Here is a 23758-nt window from a genome sequence, read left to right as displayed (position 1 = left end):
TTTAATATTAGGATAAAATACTGAATATGTATTCTTTTATTAAACAGTGTAATACGTACATTGGTGAATGAAATTATATTGTAACCATTTTTTTTTTTTTAATAAAAAAAACAACCTTATAATACAATTCTAGTCTACATTCTTAAAAACACACACATACACACACACATATATATATATATATACATTCTTAAAAACACACACACACACACACATATATATATATATATATGTTATACTATTTTTATTTTGGAAAAATTACAGTTTACCCCCCAAAGTTGTCAGCGATTTGCAATTCCGCCTCCAAAGTTTCAATTTTTGCAATCCACCCCCCTAAAGTTTCAATTTTTTTTCAATTCAGGCATTCCATCAGTCAAAGCCGCTTTGACTGACGGAACAGTGATCACGTGCAAGTCACGTGATCACTGTTGGTTGTTTTTTTTTCCAAAATGCCCCCATTCCTACCTCCTCTTCTCCGCAAAGAGAAGAAGAAGAGTGGGAAGAGAAGCAAAGGAGTGAAGCTTTCGACCGACCCACAAAGCGTGGCGGCGAGGGAAAGGCGGCACCGGATCAGTGACCGGTTCAAGATCTTGCAGAGCTTGGTTCCCGGCGGGAGTAAGATGGACACAGTGTCCATGTTGGAAGAGGCCATCCACTACCTTAAGTTCCTCAAGACTCAGATATGGCTTCATCAAACCATGATCAACGTTGTGGATGATCAGGACCCTTCATCTTCCTTCCTTGCTGCTGCTACTGCCGCTGATCCTGCTAATTCTTTTCCTCTTCCTCCCCAACAGCCCTTTTATGCTGATAACTGTTTAGTGGACACGTCACCGCCGGTTCCATTGCCGAATTCTTGCTTCCAATCTGAAGAAACCGTGTCTTTTGACCCTTTTGTCAAATACTAGCTTTCTGTAACTGTGTTTGATTGTGTCGGTGTCTTGTGTTCTCTCTCTCTCTCTCTTTCTCTCTCTCTCTCTCGCTATATATATATATATATATATATATATAAATATATGCTGTTGCAGAAAAATGATAGTGTTCGATCTTAAGAGTATGTGTGATAATGGAATATCGTGATGGCTAATTTCGGTGTACGTAGCTCGTAATTTATGCATGGAAGATTGAAGATATTTGAGGTTTCAAATATAAGAGCAAGCTAGGTTGACAACTATCTCCCTTTTCCTGCAATATTTGAAAGTCTTCTTCCCCCTCGCATGAACAAAATCCTGCGAACATATAGTCAGTCGGTATACGTACAAGTGCTGCTCCACGCAGTGATGGGGAAAAATGAAGGCCAAGACATTGTTTTGGTGGGGGAGATGGCCCGAAGAGATTATAGCTTTTTTTTTGGGATGGGGGTAGGGATGGGGGCATTTTGGGAAAAAAACAACCAACAGTGATCACGTGACTTGCACGTGATCACTGTTCCGTCAGTCAAAGCGGCTTTGACTGACGGAATGCCTGAATTGAAAAAAATTGAAACTTTAGGGGGGTGGATTGCAAAAATTGAAACTTTGGAGGCGGAATTGCAAATCGCTGACAACTTTGGGGGGGTAAACTGTAATTTTCCCTTTTATTTTTTAAGCATGCTTGAAGATTTTTAATAAAAAATGTGATGTCTAGCTCTCTTAACACGCACATTATTAAAATATTAATTAAATGGTTAAATTTATATTTTCTTATTAGCTTTTTGGACAAATGGTGATTTAAAATAATGTCAAAGTCATAGTACATGAGTTCGAAGCTTGACTTTATCAAATTACTCAATTTCAATTAAATATTTTAGGTGTTAAGTCTCACCTAAAGAAGTTTGAATCTACACGTGAGAATGAGTGTAAAAGTATTAATTAAATGATTAACATATATATATATATATATATATATATATATATATATAGTACCATTTACCTTCGGAGTCCCCTTGGTCCTTTGGTTGAGAGAGAGAGAGAGAGAGAGAGATTGGTTGGATAAAGAAATGCTTAGAGAAGTTATAATATAAAGTACCACTTTAGGTCAATTTGATTTTAGAATAAGCAATTAGTGAAAGTGGGGACCGCTGCTTGCCGTGGTCCCCTCCAAAATGAAAGCATTACTATACGTACTCTATAAAAATATAATCTAAGACTCCAAACAACATTTAGGAAGGGGTTGAATATGTGTATGTCAATACAAGACAGAATTTAAAAATTAAGCATTCACCAAAATATAATGAAATTAGTAAATCAATCAATATAAGTAATTTGATGACGAAGTGTAAACTTTTTTTTAAGAAATCTTCAAAAGTAAAATCACTGTAGGGTAACCAAACCCAAAAAATAATACGTTGTAAAAGATGAGAAATTACAATAAGTTCACACACAAAACCCTTGAAGTTAACGCTCTCTTGTACTATGCAAAGAACCGCTTGCCCGCTTTTGCATTAGTTTTTCCATAACCTCTCTCAACAATTCTTCTACTTGATCTTTTTTACCGGAATTCTAATAGTTTGAAGGTATTTTATGTAGAAAAGATTGTGTTCTAACTCAACAAAACTCTAAGAGAGGAAAGACATGAATGCTCTAAGGCTCAATGAAACCTCTCTTAGCACACGAGTACTCCATGGTTTAAAGTCCTTACAAAAATTGTGCATGAAGAGACTAGAGAGCCTCCAATAGGCTTGGAAAACTTGGCATCCAAGAAACAATCGGAATCCTTTTTTTTTTTTTACTGCTTTGTAAGCAAAATATTTGGAGAAAAAAATAAATAAAAAATAACCTTGAAACTTAGAGAAAAAACAAAATACTCGAAGACAAAGAAAAAACACTTAAATGTAGATGTAGACAAAACAAAAAAAAAGTTGTTATTACAAAAATAATCCTCAAAACTTAATATAATTATGCATAATTCTTTCCATACTTATGATAATCTTCGACTCTATGCGCTATCAAAATATTTTAGCGGCATTATAACTCAATTGATGGTTCATATCCCTTCATGATTGGGGCTATGGGCCATTTCCTGCCCCCACCATTGCAATTTGCAGGGTTGGTTGATGTGCAAGTTGGTCAGCACATGAATTACCTTTTATGTCTCTCGTATAGTTGTATCAGAGAATAATTACCACTATATATATATATACACACATGATCTTTGTAATTCATCGATCGACCTAAAAAGTTGATAAAACTAACAAAATGGATGTCGTTTGATTCTGGAGGGTAACAAACTTTCAACTTTCTTGTGTTCGATCGTCTAATGTTAGTTAGTTTGGGAGGCCTCGTACGAAAGCAAAGGTACTAGAAATATTTTTCTGTCTTCTTTTTGGAGGCTAACAAACTTTCAAGTTTAAGGAAAAAAGTTGGTTGAAATTAATAAGAAACACCCAACTGAAAAGGAACGACAGGTGGTGGGTGCACGTACGTGGGACCTCATCATCAGTGTCTCTTGCAGAGATATTGATCATCACCTTCTGAATTGAGGGTCAGGATCTGTTTATACGCCAATCACGTGAGCCCTTCAACATATATATATATATAAATCATTATTCAAAGGGGGTTGGATCGATGCCACTGCATGCCATGAAAAGCAACGCTATAGGCCTTCTGTATTAATTTATATTAATTTCGAAGTTTTCGAAGGTGTAAATTAATTCTATTAATTATGATGATAATATAAAATAAGCAGAAGATATTGATCATATTTTATTTCAGAGACACATGTGACGGTCCAGTCTTTTGATCTTTTTGTTTTTTCAATTAATTTATTAATTAGGATCCGAGCATGCTTCTTCATGTATCTTAAATATTGCTCACATGGTTTTTCAAAAAAAAAATAAAATAAAATAAAATTGCTCACATGGGCGACGTTAGATGTCAGTCCCTTTTAAAATATGGCAGGGGATTGAAAATAGGTTAAAGTATGAAAGAGAAACACATTAAGATTAAATTAATGAATAATATATTTTGTCATTTAACTCAAACACCTATCAAAATTGAATTCGGCATTCTTTTAGATCTTGAAAATAATCTGTCACTGAATAATTTTACTAAATTTCACAGCGAGTTCTTTTTTGATGTACAATATCAAAGAATCAGTCATAAACTCATATTTAATTTTATTGCGATATATGCCTAATTTTGATAATATTTATGACTGAAAATGGTCTCGTTATGTAGTTGTAGTAGAAACAGGAAGATCACTAAGCCTACGTTACTACCATTTTTGTGTTAAAAACTTTTTTATGTTGCTCCTAAAGGCTACTAATTGCTCATACATAATTTTTTTTAATGACAAATTTGAGTTGTTGCTCGCGATAAATTTGTACTATATATTTAAGGTTTATATATGTATAAAATAATTTTTATTATAATAGGTTAGGAGCCTAGCCTATTTTTTGTTTTTGTTTTGTCCAAATATATGAAATAATTAGCTATTTATATAATATACTTAAAAAAAAAAAAATCATAAGTGTAAGGAGTCTTTGCATGCATATGGGATACATGGAGAGATTATTATATAAAACAATGCATTCACGAAAAAAATAAGAAAATATTAAATATAACACGATCAAGTTTGGAACTCTTTAATTACCGATTAAAGAATTTTGTTTGCGCAAGTGATGGTGTGCAACTAATTATATATATATATATATATATATATATATTCTTCTTCAACGCATGCAGCCAATTAATCATTTGAGCCCGCACGTGAATGTGAGTGTTAAACTAATGATTAAATGATTAAATTAATTTTTTTTTATCAATTTAAACTTTTAGAATAACTAATAATTTATATATATATATATATATATATATAAATGATGATATTTTAATGATAGGATGCATGGTGTTCATGAACTGTACGTGGTGCTAGTGGAGCACGTTCTGAGAATCTGAGTTCTCAGCTAGTCTAAAAATTACAACTTACGCATGGAACACGTGGGCATGAAACATTCATTTTCTAGTGACTTGTCTGTGTCCGTTGGTCTTTAGCGACACAACATTAATTATCAGTGGCCTCAGATCGATTCAAATTAAGATGTAATAATAATAAAGTACATGAAAATTAATTTGAGGACATGTCCTTCTATAAAGCTCACCCTCTTTCCCAAACCTTGGGTAGTACAAACAGCAACTTGCATATTCCCCCTAGGAAAAACAGAGAGAGAGAGCTAGAGAGAGAGAAAAATACACTCAGAAAATGGGCAGAAGTCCTCGGTGTACAAAGGATGGATTAAACAAAGGAGCATGGACTGCTCTTGAAGATGAAATGCTCATGGATTATGTCAAGAGCCATGGTGAAGGAAAATGGAGTAATCTTGCCAAAGAAACAGGTGAGAGCTAGAGACCCTATACACTTTCTCATTTTCCAAACACCTTTATTTCAACCCTTTTCTTTTTTCTTTTTTCATTGGGAAGATATTACCAGGTTGACTGATCATAACTGAAGAAAAGAATTAATGTGGTGTTTTTATTTTTTTATTAATGAATTTGTATGAACAACAAAGGAAGAATGCTGGTAACTAGATCTCAAATTCAAAGAATTAATTATGTGGGTTGATTTGAGTGTGTTCTGGTGCAGGGCTGAAGAGATGTGGCAAGAGCTGCAGGCTTCGATGGATGAATTACCTGAGACCTGATATAAAGAGGGGGAACATTTCAGAAGACGAAGAAGAGTTAATCATCAGGCTACACAAGCTCTTGGGCAACAGGTACTTATAATTATTATCCCTTTTATTATAGTACTTTTTAAGTACAACATCATCATTAAATAGTTAATTAATGTCGGTGACACACGTTAGACTATAATTTCAGTCATTAAACTGCGGTCCTAATGTTAAAGCAAATATAATGAATTCGAACATTTTCTTTATCATTCGTCTCTTATTGCAATTAAATATTTACTTGTAGATGGTCTCTGATAGCGGGTAGACTCCCAGGAAGAACGGACAATGAAATTAAGAACTATTGGAACTCCTATTTAGCCAAGAAGTCAAAGGATCAGTCCCCATTAGCCAAGCCTGCAACTGAAAAGAAGCCAATTATTGGACTCCTTCACAGCAATGATCAGCACAACGACAAGGTGGCAGTGGAACCATCCACTAACACCAACATGAACTTGGTTAAGATCATCAACAAGTCGTCGCCGTCAGAATCGAGTGCTGGGTCACCGCAATCGACAGCCGGGGAAGAAGAGAAGACGGCGGACTTCTTGTTGGACCTGAGCGCAGAGGATTTATGCAGAATGCTTGACTCAGATTTTGCAGCAAAGCTCAATGATGTGGAGCTAAACGACGTGAATAATCATCCTGCAATGAATGCTGGCGATGGTGGTGGTGGTGATCACAACCCTGTTCTACCACCGGAGGGACTGGAAAACAATTATAACTCCGGGACCGGCAGTGAATTATGTGGTCAGGCAAACAACATGGTGTCGGATTTCAGATCATTGTTTCTAGAATCAGATGACGGTTGGTTAGGAAATGATATAGATATTCTATTCTCAGACTGATTACGAAGAAGTTGGTTACACCTAAATTTGAGGTGGTTTCAAACAATATTTGTCAACCTTGAAATATGCCAGCAGCTAGCTTAGAAGAGTAGTGGCCCTACATTTTAATTAGTCCATATTTTGGATTCATGCATGCCTATATGTTTTCTTTCACCTTGTCATTGCTAAATTCCAATGTATCAATGAAAATATTTATGAGTTCTATCGTACGTTTTGGCCTTGTTTGGAAGCAAACTCTAATGGATTTTTTTTTTTTTTTATTCTTTTTGCAAATTTAAGATTTAGAATCTTATGTGTGACAACTTAAAGTTTTATTTATTTTCCAAGACATTATTCATGACTCGGTTCAAATTATCCAAACGTCCCTTTACATTATTAGACTTAATGGAAGCAATGGTCGGGTCTTTGTATAATTGTATCAATTATTATTATTATTATTTTTTGGATGAAATTTGCATCAATTATTGAATCCCACTTGTTAGAAATCATCTTGAAAATCTGTTGTTGGACAAGCCAACTTTTTGCAAAATAAAGTACAAATCTCCATTTTGTTGTCAATGTCTATTTAATGAAAAAACATACTATTGATAAAATTAAAAAAAAAAAAAAAAAAAATTATGTATAAAAAAACATTAAAATGTAGAATTAAAAAAAAAAAAAAACAAAAACAAAAATTAATAAAAATGAAAAAGAGAAAAAGAAAAGACAAAATAATGGGGTGGCCACCCACCCTCATTGGCCAAATTAATGACCAGCTTGGGGGTTCATCCACCCCTGGCAATTAAAACCACCCCCAGCCAAAGGAGACAGACCTGAATCCTTTCCATTTCAAATGAAATGGAAGGGATCCATTTAATTAAAACAAGAGGGCATTTTTGTTCCATTTCATTTGGGATCTATTTAGTTAAAACAAGAGGGCAACATACCCTCTTGTTTTAACTGAATACATCCCCTCCATTTCATTTGAAATGGAGAGGATCTTTCTCCAAAGGAGGTGTGGTTGAAACTCCTCCATGGCCTTGGGGGTAGTTTGGACACTCACTATTTTTCAATAACGAATCATTGGTTTAGTTAGGGATAATAATAGGGACACTTATTTCATATATTTTGATATTGAAAATCAAATTTTTGATAGACAAAATGTAGGAGAGCGAATAGGATTAGATATTTACAGAAAACAAAAGTTAAATAAAAAATAAAAAATAAAAGAAGAAGAAGATTGGTAAGGGGATTTATTTTATTTTTTTCGTCAAACAAAAAAGAATGAAAACACAATTTTTTTTTTCTTCTAAACGAATAGGAAAAATTCCCCATTGCCGCCTCCCATAGGAGTTTGGGCAAAAGGGGTGGCCGGACCACCCCCATATGGTCATTTTGTATTTAAAAAAAAAAATTAAGGATATTTTTGTCTTATTAAAAAATTTTATACTTATTTTTGTCTTTTTTCTAACCTTTGAGGGGCATTTGCATTTTTTTTTGGAATAGTTTAGAAGAGTATTGACACAATTGGTAGTTTAAGGGGACTTTGATAATGGGGTGCTAATTTGAGGAGGGTATGTTATGTACTTTTCCTTTTTTTTTTTTTTTTAATAAGTAGGTTAATACTCAAACGACCTACCATGTTTGTTCATACGTACATTGCTTAGTACAATATTGTCATCAATAATGAGTACAATGTGAGGAATTTTGTCCGACCATAAATATATTGATGCAAACTAACATAAAAATCCAAACTCAGTACTTGCATAAACAAAATACTAGTAGATGACGAAAGACAACATGCAACAAAAATACTAATGGGCAACATCAATCATGTCAAGCCAACAACATGAGGAAAGTTATAAGAAAAATCAAGCCCCCAAACACAACAGTGAGTGTATCGGAATCACAGCAACCAAAAGCAAAAACAAATTGTTGTTGATGAGCTTTTATTTTGAAATTTTTTTTCTTGTTCTCTGCTACTTTCTACCGCCCCAGTGAGGGTTTTCCTCCGCCACAGTGGGGCTTTTTCTGGGGGAAGATTTTCTCCCTCCTCCCATCTTCCCTAAACCTTAAACCCTAAACCCTAAACCTTTTCGCCATGCCTAGTCGTTTTTGTCTGGTCGTGCTCCACTACCAGTGGTCATGTCATTCACAGTTTTACAGTGGATCTTAGATCTGGATCTTTTCAAAGCCTGATCTATCACCATTTGTTTCTCCATAGCTTCGATGCGCTACACCATTGGGTTCACCGGCCTCCCATTTATCCACCGCTATCACCACACTACAAAAAATTAAATTTTTTCTGACGGACGTTTTCTGACGTGTTCGGTTGTCTGACACGTCAGAAAACGTCCCTGACGGGGCCTTTCTGACGTGTTTCACGCGTGAACATTATAGGTGTCAGAAATAGAAAATTTCTGACGTGTTAAGTTTTAACCCGTCAGAAATTATTTTCTGACGTTTTAAATTTGACACGTCAGAAATTTCTGACGGGTCAAATTTGACATGTCAGAAAAATTTATAACGTGTCAATTTGTGACACGTCAGAAATTTCCTGACGTGTCAAAATTGACACGTCAGGAAATTTAAAAAATTAATTAAAAAAAATATTTTTTTAAAAATATATTTTTCTGGATTTTTTTTTTCAATTAAAAATTTTATTATTTTAAATTATTATTTTATTTGAAATTTCTGCACAGCTCCCTCACGTGCAGAGATTTCAAATTGGCAGCTCCACCCTGCACCAATTTCTCTTTTCTTTTCTCTGCAGATCTGCAGAGAAAAGAAAAGATCATTTTCTCTTCAATTTGTTTATGCAGATCTGCTAATTGGATCATGTCTCCATGCTCTCCATTTTCTCAGTACTGTCTCTCTCTTCTTTTCTCTATTTACAAAAACCCAAACCGAAAAAGTCTTTAAAAAATCAAAAATCCAAATAAAAAACCCAAACCTCAAAACCCAACAAATTTTCAAAAACCCAAAAAATCTTCTTATCTTCTCTTCTTCTTCTTCTCTTCTCCTTTTATTTTTCTTTCTTCTGCTTCTGTTCTTCTTTCCTTTTTCTTCTTCTTCTTTTGCTTTTCTTCAATCTGCTGCTTCTCTTCTTTTTATCTTCACATTTTCTTTTTCTTCTTCCTCTAGAGAGGAGCTTCGTACCAGATCAGGGAGATTGAGAGAGGAGAGAAAGTGTGTGGGGAATTTCAAAATAAGAAGAGAGAAGAATATAAAGAGAAAAAAAGTTGGGGAAATAAGAAGGGCCAGGCCGGAGAAAAAAAAAAAAGAGAAAACCAAAAAAAAAGTAATGGAGGCGTGGGCGAAGGGACAGCCAGCAGGCGCTGGCCTTCCCAAGGCCACGCCTGACGTGCGAGCATGGCACGTCAGGAATTCCTGACGTGTCAAGCTTGACACGTCAGGATTTATATATATATATATATATATATATTATAATATATTATAAGTTATATTTATAAATATAATATATTATATATTTAATATCCTTCCTGACGTGCCAAGCTTGGCACGTCAGGATTTATATATGAGTAATGATGCAAAGCACGCGGCGTGCGTGGCACGCCCACGCACGCCAGTGCAAAATTTTTTTTTTTTTTTTTTTTTTTTAAAAAAAAAATAATAAAATAATAAAAAAATAATAAAAAAAAAAAATTTTGTACCTGGCGTGCATCACTGTTGATGCACGCCAGGCGTGCTTTCCATCATTACTCTTTATATATATATATATATATATATATATATATTATAATATATAATATATTATAAGTTATATTTATAAATATAATATATTATATATTTAATATCCTTCCTGACGTGCCATCTTGGCACGTCAGGATTTATATATATATATATATATTATAATATATAATATATTATAAGTTATATTTATAAATATAATATATTATATATCTAATATCTTTCCTGACGTGCCAAGCTTTGCACGTCAGGATTTATATATATATATATATATATATATATTATAAGTTATATTTATAAATATAATATCCTATAGGAAAATAAAACTGCTGACGTGTCAAAGTGACACGTCAGCAGTTTCTGACGTGTCGGTTTGACACGTCAGAAATTTCTGACGTGTCAAACCGACACGTCAGAATTTTCTGGCGTGTGAAAACGACACGTCAGAAACTTCTGACGTGTCGAACGTTGACACGTCAGAAATTTTTAAATTTTAATTTTATTTAAATAAATTGTTTAAAAATTAAATTTGATTAAATTTTACTGACGTGTCAAAAGTTGACACGTCAGTAAATCCTGACGTGTTACTTTTGACATGTCAGTAAAATATTTGTTGACGGGCCAGTTTTAGCACGTCAGCATTTACTGACGTGGCAAAAAATAGACACTGTTTGCCACGTCAGAAAATGACCTGTTTTTTGTAGTGCCATCTTCCTGTTCTGCACACCACGCGCCGCCGAGTGGTCCTCATTGAGTCATTCGCCCATGCATGGATCTCACATGTCACGCGCCCATGCGTAGGGGTGTTAACCTGGTCCCAGTTCTCGGTTATTGGCCAAAACCAGGAACCGAAACAAGGGTACCCCAGTTATTGGTTTTGAAAAACCAAAACTAAGAAACTGGGTCCCGGTTAACCGACCAGTTCCGGTTTGTACCCGGTTATCCGGACCGGGTAAACGGTTTTTTTTTTTAAAAAAAATTGTATTTTTGACTTATTTTAGGTATTGAGCCTAAAATAAGTCCATTTTTGTGCATATAGTTGGCCCATTTTCAAAAAATCTATGAACCTTTTTGTCCCAATTAACTGGCTTTGTTGTGATTGTTCCAAATAATAATAATTAAAAAAAAAACCTAAAAAAGCCAAAAATCCTAAAAAATCAATGTTTTTGCTTATATGGACCTTAAAAATAAAAATCTAATTTTTTAAAATGCCTTAAAAATTATTTTAAATTAGGTACCTAAAGAAAACAATAAAAATAAGTATTTAAACAAACCAAAAGCACAAGAAATACCCCCTTGCTACAACAATTCAGAACAAAAAAAAAAAAAAAAAAAAAAACAATAAAACAAGTATTTAAATAATCTACCAACCAAAATAAATACCCATTACAAAGTTCATAAACATATTGCAAACACAATATTACGCGAGTTTCAGAAATTATCAAATCATCTAGCATGTCACACAAGCTCTAGAAATCTTCTAGCTGAATCATGTGAATAAAACAACAAACAAAGTTAAGAATGATTAATATTAAAATCATGACATTTTAATATCATAATACATAAAATGCTAAACTATGAAACCATAGTAAAAATAAAAAGTAATGAATTTATAACCATTTACCATGCTCATCATAACTTTCCATTCCCATAAACTTCTGTAACTCCTCATTGTTATTTGGGCAACTCTTTAACTAGTTTTATGTGCAAATCGAGGCCTCAACTATAAATAGAGATAATGAACTCCTAAAGGGATCTAATATGCGTCATCTGTTGCTGAAGGTAGACTCATATGCAACAGTGGAACGAGGAATGGCCAATACATCACGAGCTACATTTGCGAGAATATGATATTTTGGTGCATTAACCTTCCACCAAAGTAAGATATTAAAATCTTGGGTTGTTGCTTCACACCGATCAAACAAATATCGATCCACCTCCGCCTTACACTCCAAGTCATTCTCTTCTTGGTGTTGGGAGAATACCCACATATATTGCGACTCTTGATCCTCCAAATCTTCACCACTAACATTTAAAGAAGTAACAGTTGAACTTTTTATACCTACATCAAAGTTAGATAACCCATCCCCTCCATGAAACAAATGGTATTGCTCCCGCAAACGGTTCAAGAGGCATTCCACATTTTGCTCGATATTTTTTGCCCAATTAACATCATTGCATCTTTTCAACCAAAATACCAACGCCTTTATCTTGGAACGTGGGTCAAGAACAAAAGCGACATACAGCAATAAATTAATCTTTTCCATAGTCTCCCAATACTTATCATACTTAGTTTTTATATCAAAACTCACTGAACTAAGGATAGGATTATCACTAAGAATACCATCATTCACAATATTTTGAATGATACAAAGTTGAATGAAATATGAGTTGAAGGTAACATTAGTTGAACTAGAGAACTTCAATGTGGCACCATAAAAAGATTTCAAAAACCTCACAAATAGTGTAGCATTTTCCCACTCAATAGAGTTGGGAGCAACAAAATGATTACTCTCATCTTCCCCAAGTAGGGCAAAAGCTTTTTTGTATTTATCAGCGAAGCTCAACATTAAGTACGTAGAATTCCATCTTGTTTGGACATCTAAACATACCATCTTCGTACAGGTAATCTTTTGCCGCTCTATACATGATTTAAACTTTGCCATCCTCGCTGGTGAGGACCTCACAAATTTTACTACATTCCTTATATTAAAAACACAATCACCCAATCCTTTCAACCCTTCATTTACAACAAGATTTAAAATATGAGCGGCACAGCGCACGTGAAGAAATTAACATCCCAAAACAGTATAACGCTTTTCCTTCAACCTCCTTCTCATATACTTGATCATCGCATCATTGTTTGAAGCATTATCAACTGTAATAGTGAATAAACTCTCAATCCCCCACTCCATCAATGTATTCTTCAACATTCTTCCAATATCCTCACCTTTATGACTTGAAATAATGCCAAATTTGATTATTTTCTTATGCATTATCCAATCATAATCTATGAAGCTAGCGGTAACAACCATGTAATTCAAATTTTGAAGAGATGTCCATGTATCAGTAGTTATGCAAACCCTTTTACTGCTGACTCAGCATTTAAATATATATAAATAACAAAACAAGATAGAATACAATGAAGACAATTAATGTAACAAATATTATTAGCTAAACATGTTTGAAAAATGTAGAACTAAAATTGGTATGACTTCATATTGAAAAACCATAATTGTGCTTTATCCACGTGGCGCTACTTACTATTACCTTGAATCATCGCAGGGGAAATGCACTCTAAATTCTTCTTTCTTGAGCTACACATCCACATACATTAAGGTAACAAAACATATAATACCGCATTTGAGGTAATGAGCGTGTTGGACCTTAAAGTTGTAATTTACTAATTTTTGCTTCTAGTAACTACAAAAAATACATTATTTATAATTTATGAAGGAACAAAAACTTCCTTCATTTGAGACTTTGAAGGAAAGTCTGGATGAGAGAAATTAAACTTTATGTTAGAAGGAAGATCCATGTCCTCTAAAATTGATGTAACTTTAAATCATCATTGGAGATTTCAACGAAATTACAACGAAATTACAATGGATTCAGAAAAATTTGGGACCCTTAAAACTCCAAAAAAACAAATGCAGGATTTTCAAGATACAATAGAGGATTGCCACCTCTATGATCTTGGTTTTACGGGTCCTAAATTTACTTGGAGTAACAAGAGGGAGGGTCAGAGTTTCACCCAGGAGCGGCTGGACCGGGCTATGGCAAACTCGGAATGGCTAGATCAATTCCCTGCAAACAGGCTGGAGGTTCTGGCTGCATGCAATTCGGACCACTTGCCCATAATGTTGTCATTGGACGAGAATCACACGAGAAAGCCCCTAGGACGACGCTTCTTCCGTTATGAAGCTGGGTGGGGAAAATGCATTGAAAATAAAAAAGTGATAAGGAGAATATGGAGAGCAAAAAGTGTCCAAACACAAGTGTGGGACAGTGTGCTGAACAAACTGAATAATAGCAAGAAGGCAATTATGCAGTGGAAGAGAAGGAGTGGCAACGCAGGGGACCAGGACCTCAAAGAGAAGCTGATAAAGCTACAGAAAATCCAAGAAAAGGAGGGAGCCGAAAATTTGGGAGAGATTTTTGAACTCCAATCAGAGATCAACGTGATTCTTGAGAAAGAAGACTTGAAATGGAAGCAATTGGCCAAGGAGCATTGGTTGAAAAATGGAGACAAAAACACCAAGTTTTTTCATGCTTGTGTGAATCAAAGGAGAAGGTCCAATCAGATTAAGAAGATTATTGATGAAGATGGTGTTTTTTGTTCTAACACAGAGGAGATAGAGGAGGCTTTTCATAAATATTTCCAGAACATTTTTACAACTTCATCTCCTATTTGTATCAATAGATGTCTGGAAGGACTAGCACCAAAAGTCTCATTGGCAATGAACGAACAGCTCCTGCGGCCATGCACCATGGAGGAAGTCAGCGTGGCGGTATCACAAATGGCAGATTTAAAAGCTCCAGGACCAGATGGCCTTACAGCTGGATTCTTCCATGAACATTGGAGTGAGGTTGGGAAGGAGGTATGGTCTTCTGTTTCAAATTTTATGCTGTCAGGATTTTTTGCAGAAGACATTAATTTCACTCATATTGCTTTAATTCCTAAACTTGCCAATCCAGAGAAAGTGTCAGATTTTAGGCCCATTTCTCTTTGTAATGTCTTTTACAAAATTATTTCCAAAACTTTGGCAAATAGGCTTAAGATTTTATTGCCTGATATCATTGCTGAAAATCAAAGTGCCTTCATACCTGGGCGCTTAATCTCTGATAATATTTTGGTGGCCTATGAGACCTTACATTCCATGCACACACGAATGTGGGGTAAAACTGGTTTTATGGCACTCAAATTAGACATGAGCAAAGCATACGACAGGGTAGAATGGATTTTTCTGGAAGCAGTCATGCGCCGCCTGGGCTTTGCAGACAGATGGGTGAATCTGATTATCAAATGTATATCTTCGGTGAGGTACTCAATTCTTATTAATGGAGTGCCCACAGGAAACATTTGTCCCACAAGAGGAATTAGGCAAGGGGATCCCCTTTCCCCTTACTTATTTCTCTTATGTGCTGAGGCATTAAGTTCACAACTATCACAGGCGGAAAATATGGGCAAGCTCAAAGGGGTCTCCACATCGGCCAGAGGTCCACGCATCAGCCATTTATTTTTTGCGGACGACAGCCTACTATTTTGTAGAGCTACCCCAACGGAATGGCATCGATTATCAGAGATATTAGAGGTGTATGAGCGGGCATCGGGACAAATGCTGAATCGGGATAAAACTTCAATTTTTTTCAGCCGAAACACTAACAATAAGGTCAAAGAAGTGATTACTCGATTAGCGGGAGTCCCCACAACCCAGAGGTATGACAAATACTTGGGTCTCCCCGCGTTGGTTGGAAAATCCAAAATCAGGGAATTTCAGTCAATTAAAGAACGTGTGAGCAGAAGAGTTAATGACTGGAAGACCAAGTTTTTATCCCAAGCAGGAAAAGAAATTCTATTGAAAGCAGTTGTCCAAGCTATTCCCACGTACAGTATGAGCATTTTTTTGCTACCGAAATCATTATGTAAGGAGATCAATTCTATCATGCAAAGATTTTGGTGGGGTCATAAGGAAAATGAGAAGAAAATTCATTGGATGAGTTGGGAGAAACTGGGGCGGCCAAAATCACAAGGAGGAATGGGTTTTAGGGACCTTGTATGTTTCAACAAAGCGCTTCTCGCGAAGCAAGGGTGGCGGATACTCCAAAATCCGGATAGCTTGGTAGCTACAATCCTCAAGGCGAAATATTTTCCTAATGACACTTTTTTAAAGGCGAAAGTGGGAAATAGGCCCTCATTGGCATGGAGAAGTATTATGGCATCAATGGATCTACTCGAAGAAGGGGTGATGTGGAGAATCGGGGATGGAAATTCCGTGAACATTTTGGGGGATAGGTGGTTGCCGAAACCTTCTTCCTACCAAATTCAATCTCATTGTCAAGACCTCAACACTGATGCAAAGGTCAGCATGCTAATTGACCACGAAACACACAGTTGGAATGTTCGGGTAATAAGGGAGTTATTTTGCGAAACAGAAGCAGACATCATTTGTTCGTTACCTATTAGCCGCTACAATCAGTGTGATAAACTATATTGGCGGGGAACCAACACAGGGGAGTTCTCGGTCCGAAGTGCCTACTATCTTGAGATGGACAGGAAAAAAAGAACCCACGGTGAAGGATCCAACAGTACCCAAAGTAGCACTCTTTGGAATTCCATCTGGCAGATGAAGGTCTCTAATCCCACGAAATCATTTCTATGGAGAGCATGCAACAACATCCTCCCAACCAAAGTTAACCTGGTCAGGAGAAGGGTGCTGGAAAATGAACTATGTGAGATTTGCAAAAGAGAACCAGAGTCCACGGCCCATGTATTATGGTCATGCCCTGCAGCGCAGGATGTGTGGGGATGTTGCAATGTCAGAATTCAAAAAAGCTTATCCATGGAGAGAGATTTTGAAGACATATTTGAAATGATTCTGGAACGCTGCAGCAAGGAGGATGCCGAGTTATGTGCAGTGATTGCTAGGGGCATATGGAATCGACGGAATGCCTTGGTGCATGGGGAAGACTTTACCCACCCAAATATTGTTGTTAGCAAGGCTCTGGAACATCTGAAGCTCTTCCAATCGGTCCAGGAGGCTGGGCGGATGAACGGCTCGAGCGAAAGTCAAACGGAGGAGGAGAAGTGGAAGGCACCGTCTGGGGGAAAAGTCAAGACCAATTGGGACATTGCTCTAGATTCAAAACAAAACAGGCTGGGTATTGGAGTAATTATTAGAGATGACAGAGGACGGGTTTTAGCTGCTTTAAGCAAAACGCTACACTCCCTTCAGGAACCAGTTGTAAGCGAAGCAATGGGGGCCCTAGTAGCAGTGGAATTTAGCAGAGACAGTGGTTTTTTTGACATCATATTAGAAGGGGATTCCAAGCAAGTGATTGATGCCATCAGCAATATGGGCCCTTCATGGAGCAAATACGGCCATATAGTGGGTGATATTCAGGAAGTAAGGAAGACCTTCAGAACGTGGGAAGTTCGACATGTCAAAAGAGGAGCGAATGAGGCTGCTCACAGGCTAGCTAAGGCAGCAACCCGAGATGTAGGAGAGAGAATTTGGCTTGAAGATATACCCAACTCCATTTTGGATGTTGTTACACTAGAGCAATCTGCTCTATTTGTATAGAGCTTTACAGCTCTTGTTTTTACCACTATTGATAATAAGAAGAGTTATCTATTGATTCAAAAAAAAAAAAAAATCATCATTGAATTTATGATATATGATTATTGAATTAATTTTGATTCAGTGATAATTTTAAAAGTCACCTCAATTTAAAAATGATAAAAGAGGACATAATTAAGGCTAACATTATCACTCTTATTTACATAGACTTTCCACTCTTGCACCTCTTTACTTGTCTTTTTACCATTATGGGATTCACCATTCTCATAATAATTGTACCTCTTTTACTTTTCTTACTTACCAATATGGAATTCTAAATCCAACCATAAAACTTCTAAACCTACTACTACCTAGTACCTAGTGAATGGGACCCAACACATTCAAATAAATTAATTACTTTTCCTACTACATAAAATATTACCTAGTACTTTTACTTAAAAAAAAAAAAGAAAAAGAAAAAAGAAAAAGAAAAAAGACCACTAATTAACCTCCACATGCTACTGTCAAAAGTTTTTGTCCCACCATATGGTAATTAAACCTCCTTTATGATCATATATACTGATTTAACATATATATACTAATTTAATACAAACGGTCGGTTGTTTACTTATTGGTTTCAACCACTCAATAACCGAATCCATGGGGGAGTTGAGACTCGTTGAAAAAGGTTGTTATAGACTTATAGTGTAACTATTGTACATATTACATATATGTTCAAATAGGATTTTATTTTACCCTATTTAATTGGAGATTTGGGAAGTAATAATCTATTAAAATTTTCAAGGGGTAGCTCAATCAACTGAAGACCACGCCTCATGAAGTAGAGATCACTAGATCGAATATCTCTTCTTTTTCCTCCCCTTATGTGGACATGTCAAAACTAATAATAATCGGCTAACCGATTTAATCGATTTTTGATTTTAACCGAAAATTTCGAAATTAATTGTTATCGGTAAGATATAACCAGTTTAACCGAATTAACCGATTATTTCGGTTCGAAAATCGAAAATACCTCTACCGATATCGATATAACTGATACCCGGCCATATAGGGAGAGCCCTAAGGAACAACAAAGCAAGAAAGGAAAACAAATTAATGAGGCTTAAGAGCTAAAGATATCTGTCGGAAAGGAAGCCCAAGACCGAGAGAGCTAACAATCTCCACCGATTTTTTATTTATTTACTTATTTTTTTTTGCATAAGCTAGATCTCCAGTAATTTTTCAATAGCTAGAAGCAAGCCAATCACTTACCTTAAAAAATAGTACTATGGGATTTTACAAACGTATAAAATGAATTAATTATAAATATCTTTATAAGTGGCCTCATAGAAAAGCATGGCCTAAAGATGAATTTTAAAAATTAATAGTATTTATCTAAGAGTAACCTATTCACTCTCTCAGTTTTGGATATATATACTATGAAGTGTGGGCCAAGGCAATTTTTGGATCATACACATAATGCAAGCCCATTTGGGCTAAAGCCTTGTACGGGTTGCCACATGTCAAATTGGAGATGGACATGAGTCCAATTGGATGCTGACAATCGACTCCCTTGTACTGAGCAGGCTGATTCCACCACTCAATTTTGATATAACAATTTCCAGCAATTTTATTTTTTTAAATTGTTCGGATAGAAATTAATGTGAGAAAGTTTATGAAAAGTTACATTTTAGTTACATGAACTATCACCTATTTTGCACTTATATTCTAAATTCGGGGCCTCCTATGCTATCATTAACCATTGTGTCAAACTAGACACTTTTATATATATATATATATTAGCCAAAATACCCTTTAATTTATTAAAAATACCCATTTAAAAAATTAAATAAAAAATATTGAAAACACCAAAAAAGGGTGACCCTTTCCATATTAGCCCCCTTATTTTTTATTTTTGCTATTTTTCAAATGGTTATTTTTATATTTTTTTTTTTTTTGGTAACTTCACTTTAGACCCCTGAATTACCACGCAATTTGACAAGTCCATCAAACTTCAAAACCTTTCAATTTGAACCCATGAACTTTCAATTGCAGTCAATTTGAACCCCTCCGTCAGATTTAGCCGTTAACTTCTAACTAGGGGTGGGCAAATACTAGCCCAATCCACCCCACCCATTTTCTTTCTCTAAGAAAAACGCGGATCAGGGTTGCATTTTGGGTTACCTGCATGAGGTGGGTTGGCTTATGGGTTGTATTTTTTTTTAACCCCCGGGTACCTGACCCACCCCGCCCTCCCATATAACCTAACCCTAAAAGCCCAAATATCTTCCACCCTCTCCCTCTTTTCTCTCAAGTCTCATCACAATTCACACGCACGGCTCTCCCTCTCCCTCTCTCCCTCTCCAAACCCTAATCTCTCCGACAACGGCTTTCTCTCTCTCTCTCTCTCTCTCTCCTGTGTTCTGAGCACTTTTCTCCAGTGACAGTGATGGTGAAGACGCTACCCCGGCGGGGGTTGACTTGCTCTAGAAATAAAGGTGGTGGTCTCTAGCGAGGGTTTTGACGCCGGCGGTTTGGTTCTGGCTCTCTCCACCACCGGCTATACTCTTTGAGTAGATTAATCAACAACTTTGAATTAGAGCCTATGATGCCCATAAGACACCCGCCTCACCCCGCCCTACCCGAAACCCTGCGGATATGGTGACTTGAATCCGAGTAGTGGGTAGGGTCAAACCCGCTAGGTTTGGGTCAAGTAGCCGAAAAGGCCAAAATCCGCCCCGAACCGATCCGTGCCCACCCCTATTTCTAACGGCAATACCTAAAAAGACTAAAATATCCTTGATTTTTGTTTTTTATTTTAAATTTTTTAATTTGAAATTAAGGGTAAATTTGGATTTTATAAAAAAGTCAGGGGTATGTCTCACTTTTAACATTTAAAATCAGACGAAAAAGTTCAAATTGAAAGGTTTTGAAGTTTGGGGGGCTTGTCAAATCACGTAGTAATTCTGGGGTCTCAAGTGAAGTTACTCATATTTTTAAATAAGTTCAATCATCAATGTATTTTAGGATGAAAAATGCAAAAGTGTTTAATTTGACATGCGGTGATAGCATGTGAGGCCTTGATGTCATGTTTTAAAGTTTTGAGGTGTAATTGCAAAATATACGATAGTTCAGAGAACTAAAGTATATTTTTCTCAAGTTTATGTAAATTCATCTAGGTCAAACTACTTAAAATTTATTTGGACATACGAATCACATATAAACTCTCTTACAATATATTTGGACAACAAATTTATTTGGAAGAATGGATCACATATAAACTCTCTTACAATATGTTTGGATTTCTTAAAAAAAAAATAAAGGGTTGGATTGCTATGTCCACATTGTTAGATTGTTGAGTGTGCTATATAGATGACCATCTCTATTTCAAATGAAATGAATCATGACCACGATTTAAAGTTGGTACATCTAACAATATACATGATTCTAATTGTGTACAAATCACACCCTATTGAAATTTGGTCTAGGGTTTCATGCACCACCTACCACGTCGAGGGAAAGGGTCATGTTTCCTTTTACTAACTTCACTCTTCCCTTCAATAAAGCTCTACTAATTTGAGCATCAGAATGCATCTGGTCTTTGGACCTCCTCCTCCCTTATTTTGTAGGTGCAGGTAGAGCTTTTCCTTGAAAGGCGGGCTAAAGTTACTATGGATGCCCATTACATTAACAACTGAACATCCTCTTGTACAAAAATAAACGAGAAAGATTACCTTCAAGAAAAATAAATTTAAAAAAAAAATGAAAAAAGAGATCTTCCACATGCTTGCAATTTTCACCGTTTAGTTTTTACATAACATATCTCTTTTTCACTAAAAGCAAGCCAAAGGCTTATCTTAAAAAATAGTATTATGTGATTTTACAAGCAGATAATTAAAATGAAATTAATTATAAATATCATTATAGGTGGCCTCATAGAAAAGCATGACCAAAAAAAAAAAAATTAAAAGCATTTATCTAATTAGAGTAACCTATTCACTCTCTCAGTTTTGGACATATATATATTATGAACTGTGGAACATGGCAATTTTTGGATCATACACATTGCACGCACCAACGTTAATTAAATCTCATAAAAGCAGGCCCAGTACGGCTTTCCACATGTCAAAAAATTGGAGATCGACATAAGTCCAATTGGATGCCGACAGGAGACAATCAACTCCCTTGTACGGAGCAGGCCGACTCCATCACTTCAATTTTATAACAATTTTCAACATTTTTTTTTTTTTTTGTCTAAATTGTTCAAGCAAAATGCATGAGAGAGTTTATACGGAATTTATCTGTTCAAAGAAACGAATAAACAGTTTAAAATTTATTTCAATAAACTCTCTTATATATATATATATATATATATATTATATTTAAACAACAAATTGTTAGAAATTTAAATCCGTTAAATCCTAAAAAATATTCCTATTTGAATTTTCGGTGACCTAAGACCTAAGAGAGTACTACAGTCTACACAATTGCCACACTATTCATCTCATTTTTGAAAAAAAAAAAAAAAAATTAACATCAAAATATTTTCACTTTTTATATCACATTATTTACTTTTTACTACTATTTAAATAAAAAATCATTACAAAATAAAAATTTTCACTTTTTAATACAATTTTTTTACTTTTTAATACCCATCATTATTTTCTTTTTAAATTTTTTTTAATGTTAAAAAATGCCTTGGTTGTTTAACAAACAAGGCAGTAGCATGCCATTTCTTTTCATGCTTGCTTTCACGCGTATAGGCTTTTCACGGTATCTTTACCACCAAAGCAATGTGGTCACACACTAGTGAAGGTTGAGGTCAATTTATTAAAAAAAAAAAAAAAAAGGGATTCATATATATATATATATATATATACACGTGGAAAATGAAAGCATGTGCCACGTGCATGGCCACACGTACAGTAGAGGGGGAGAAAGTGGGTCAATTTCAGACATGATATGTTGGAAAAGTGTCAATCTGAGGTTTCCTTGCTTTGTGATAAACTGTCACCATCTGCTTCACGTGAACCCCCATCCTCTCTCCCTCGATCTTTTCTCTATGGGGACCTCTCAATTACGAGTCTTACAATTACTACTCCACTCATTATATATGATTGGATAACTGATTCTAATGCATTTTTCATTCTCTCTCTCTCTCTCTCTCTAATGGATTTTTCTTTCTCTCTCTCTCTCTCTTATATGATATATGATGGAATGCTCTAAGTGATGATCAGATGGTGAACCAAAAACAACTCAATAGTAAAGCTCATCATGATGGATTTTAGATATCATGAGTGGGGATCGATATTGTGGGACTTACATTGCAAGAGAGTGATCTTGTGGGGTCTATACCAAATTAATTTGCCTTCCTCAGAACATATTCACAACTATTCTACAATGTTAATTCGATGCTGTTAATTCAAATCTTATTAAAAAAAAAAATTAACACGTAATACCACGTCACATCTTATTAAAAAAAATATATTACATGTAATACCACGTCAGCATAATAAAGTAGCAGTGCCTGTCTGTCTATATATCATTATTATTTTTTTTTCTTTTTTAATACTTATTTACTCTTTTGAACTTGTTGTGTGGGTATTTTCAACCAATTTCTCCTCCACCACATGCCTTCTAATAGAGAAAAACATCAACTATAGCTAGCTAGATGGGCTGCTGTGCAATTTTTTTTTTTTTTTTTTTTTTTTTTTTTTTTCTGAGTGGGGCGGATGCCTCTCATCAAAACAATTATATGTTTTTATCCCTGCCCTCTTATCACCTTAAAATCAGTGTTGCTAAACCGCCGACTGTTTCTTCATTAGAAACACACAAACACACACACCCAACTCAGTTAATTTTGCTGATGATATATATGGCACAAAGTTTCATTAGGCACTGCTTTTTTCTTTCCGACATCAACATAAAAATAATTCTTGAATATTTGTGGTTGGTATAATTATTTGTTAATAGTTTTTATGCTAAAAAGTAAAAAGTACTTAATGAAAGAAAGATAACAAAAAGTACTCATCTGTATAGCTGATGTGAAGTCCCCACGACATGCATTTTCATTATTACAAAATATATATTATAAAAGCCACACACTCACTCATACAAAGAAAGCATTACACAACAATTAATTATAAGCTACGTACCATGCACAGACACACAACTTTCTACTTATAACAATTTATTATAGTACTAAACAAAAAAAAAAAAAAAAAAAAAACCCATAATAAACCATAATAAACACCAACAACTCACGTACGTCGTACGATCGGATGGATGGAGAGAAT

The 23758-nt window shown here is 35.2% G+C and overlaps 3 protein-coding genes across 3 annotated transcripts; 2 read left to right on the top strand and 1 right to left on the bottom strand.

Annotated features, from left to right (window-relative positions):
* Window positions 1-449: 449 nt before the first annotated feature.
* LOC132189633 (transcription factor LAX PANICLE 1-like) lies at window positions 450-936 on the top strand. The gene has a single exon (XM_059604382.2). The coding sequence runs from the start codon at window positions 450-452 to the stop codon at window positions 906-908; it is 459 nt and encodes a 152-aa protein (XP_059460365.2). The 3' UTR covers window positions 909-936.
* A 4245-nt stretch (window positions 937-5181) lies between these two features.
* On the top strand, window positions 5182-6610 carry LOC132190401 (MYB-like transcription factor 4). The gene is made up of 3 exons (XM_059605377.2): window positions 5182-5314; window positions 5563-5692; window positions 5892-6610. The coding sequence occupies exons 1-3, from the start codon at window positions 5182-5184 to the stop codon at window positions 6490-6492; spliced, it is 864 nt and encodes a 287-aa protein (XP_059461360.1). The 3' UTR covers window positions 6493-6610.
* Window positions 6611-11948: 5338 nt separating this feature from the next.
* Window positions 11949-12797, bottom strand: LOC148583628 (zinc finger BED domain-containing protein RICESLEEPER 1-like). Its single transcript, XM_088510717.1, has one exon. The coding sequence runs from the start codon at window positions 12795-12797 to the stop codon at window positions 11949-11951; it is 849 nt and encodes a 282-aa protein (XP_088366843.1).
* Between the last annotated feature and the right edge of the window lie 10961 nt (window positions 12798-23758).

Source organism: Corylus avellana, chromosome 9, assembly GCF_965113065.1.
Source record: "Corylus avellana chromosome 9, dhCorAvel1.hap1.2, whole genome shotgun sequence".
Classification (NCBI taxonomy): domain Eukaryota; kingdom Viridiplantae; phylum Streptophyta; class Magnoliopsida; order Fagales; family Betulaceae; genus Corylus; species Corylus avellana.
Note: the sequence above shows the minus strand (reverse complement) of the source record. Positions and strands in the feature narration are given on the sequence as shown.

Coding starts and splice junctions, on each gene's coding strand:
- LOC132189633 (XM_059604382.2), top strand. CDS start 450: ATGCCCCCATTCCTACCTCCTCTTCTCCGCAAAGAGAAGAAGAAGAGT.
- LOC148583628 (XM_088510717.1), bottom strand. CDS start 12,797: ATGGTATGTTTAGATGTCCAAACAAGATGGAATTCTACGTACTTAATG.
- LOC132190401 (XM_059605377.2), top strand. CDS start 5,182: ATGGGCAGAAGTCCTCGGTGTACAAAGGATGGATTAAACAAAGGAGCA. Junction 5,315..5,562: donor TAATCTTGCCAAAGAAACAG/GTGAGAGCTAGA, acceptor GTTCTGGTGCAG/GGCTGAAGAGATGTGGCAAG. Junction 5,693..5,891: donor CACAAGCTCTTGGGCAACAG/GTACTTATAATT, acceptor ATTTACTTGTAG/ATGGTCTCTGATAGCGGGTA.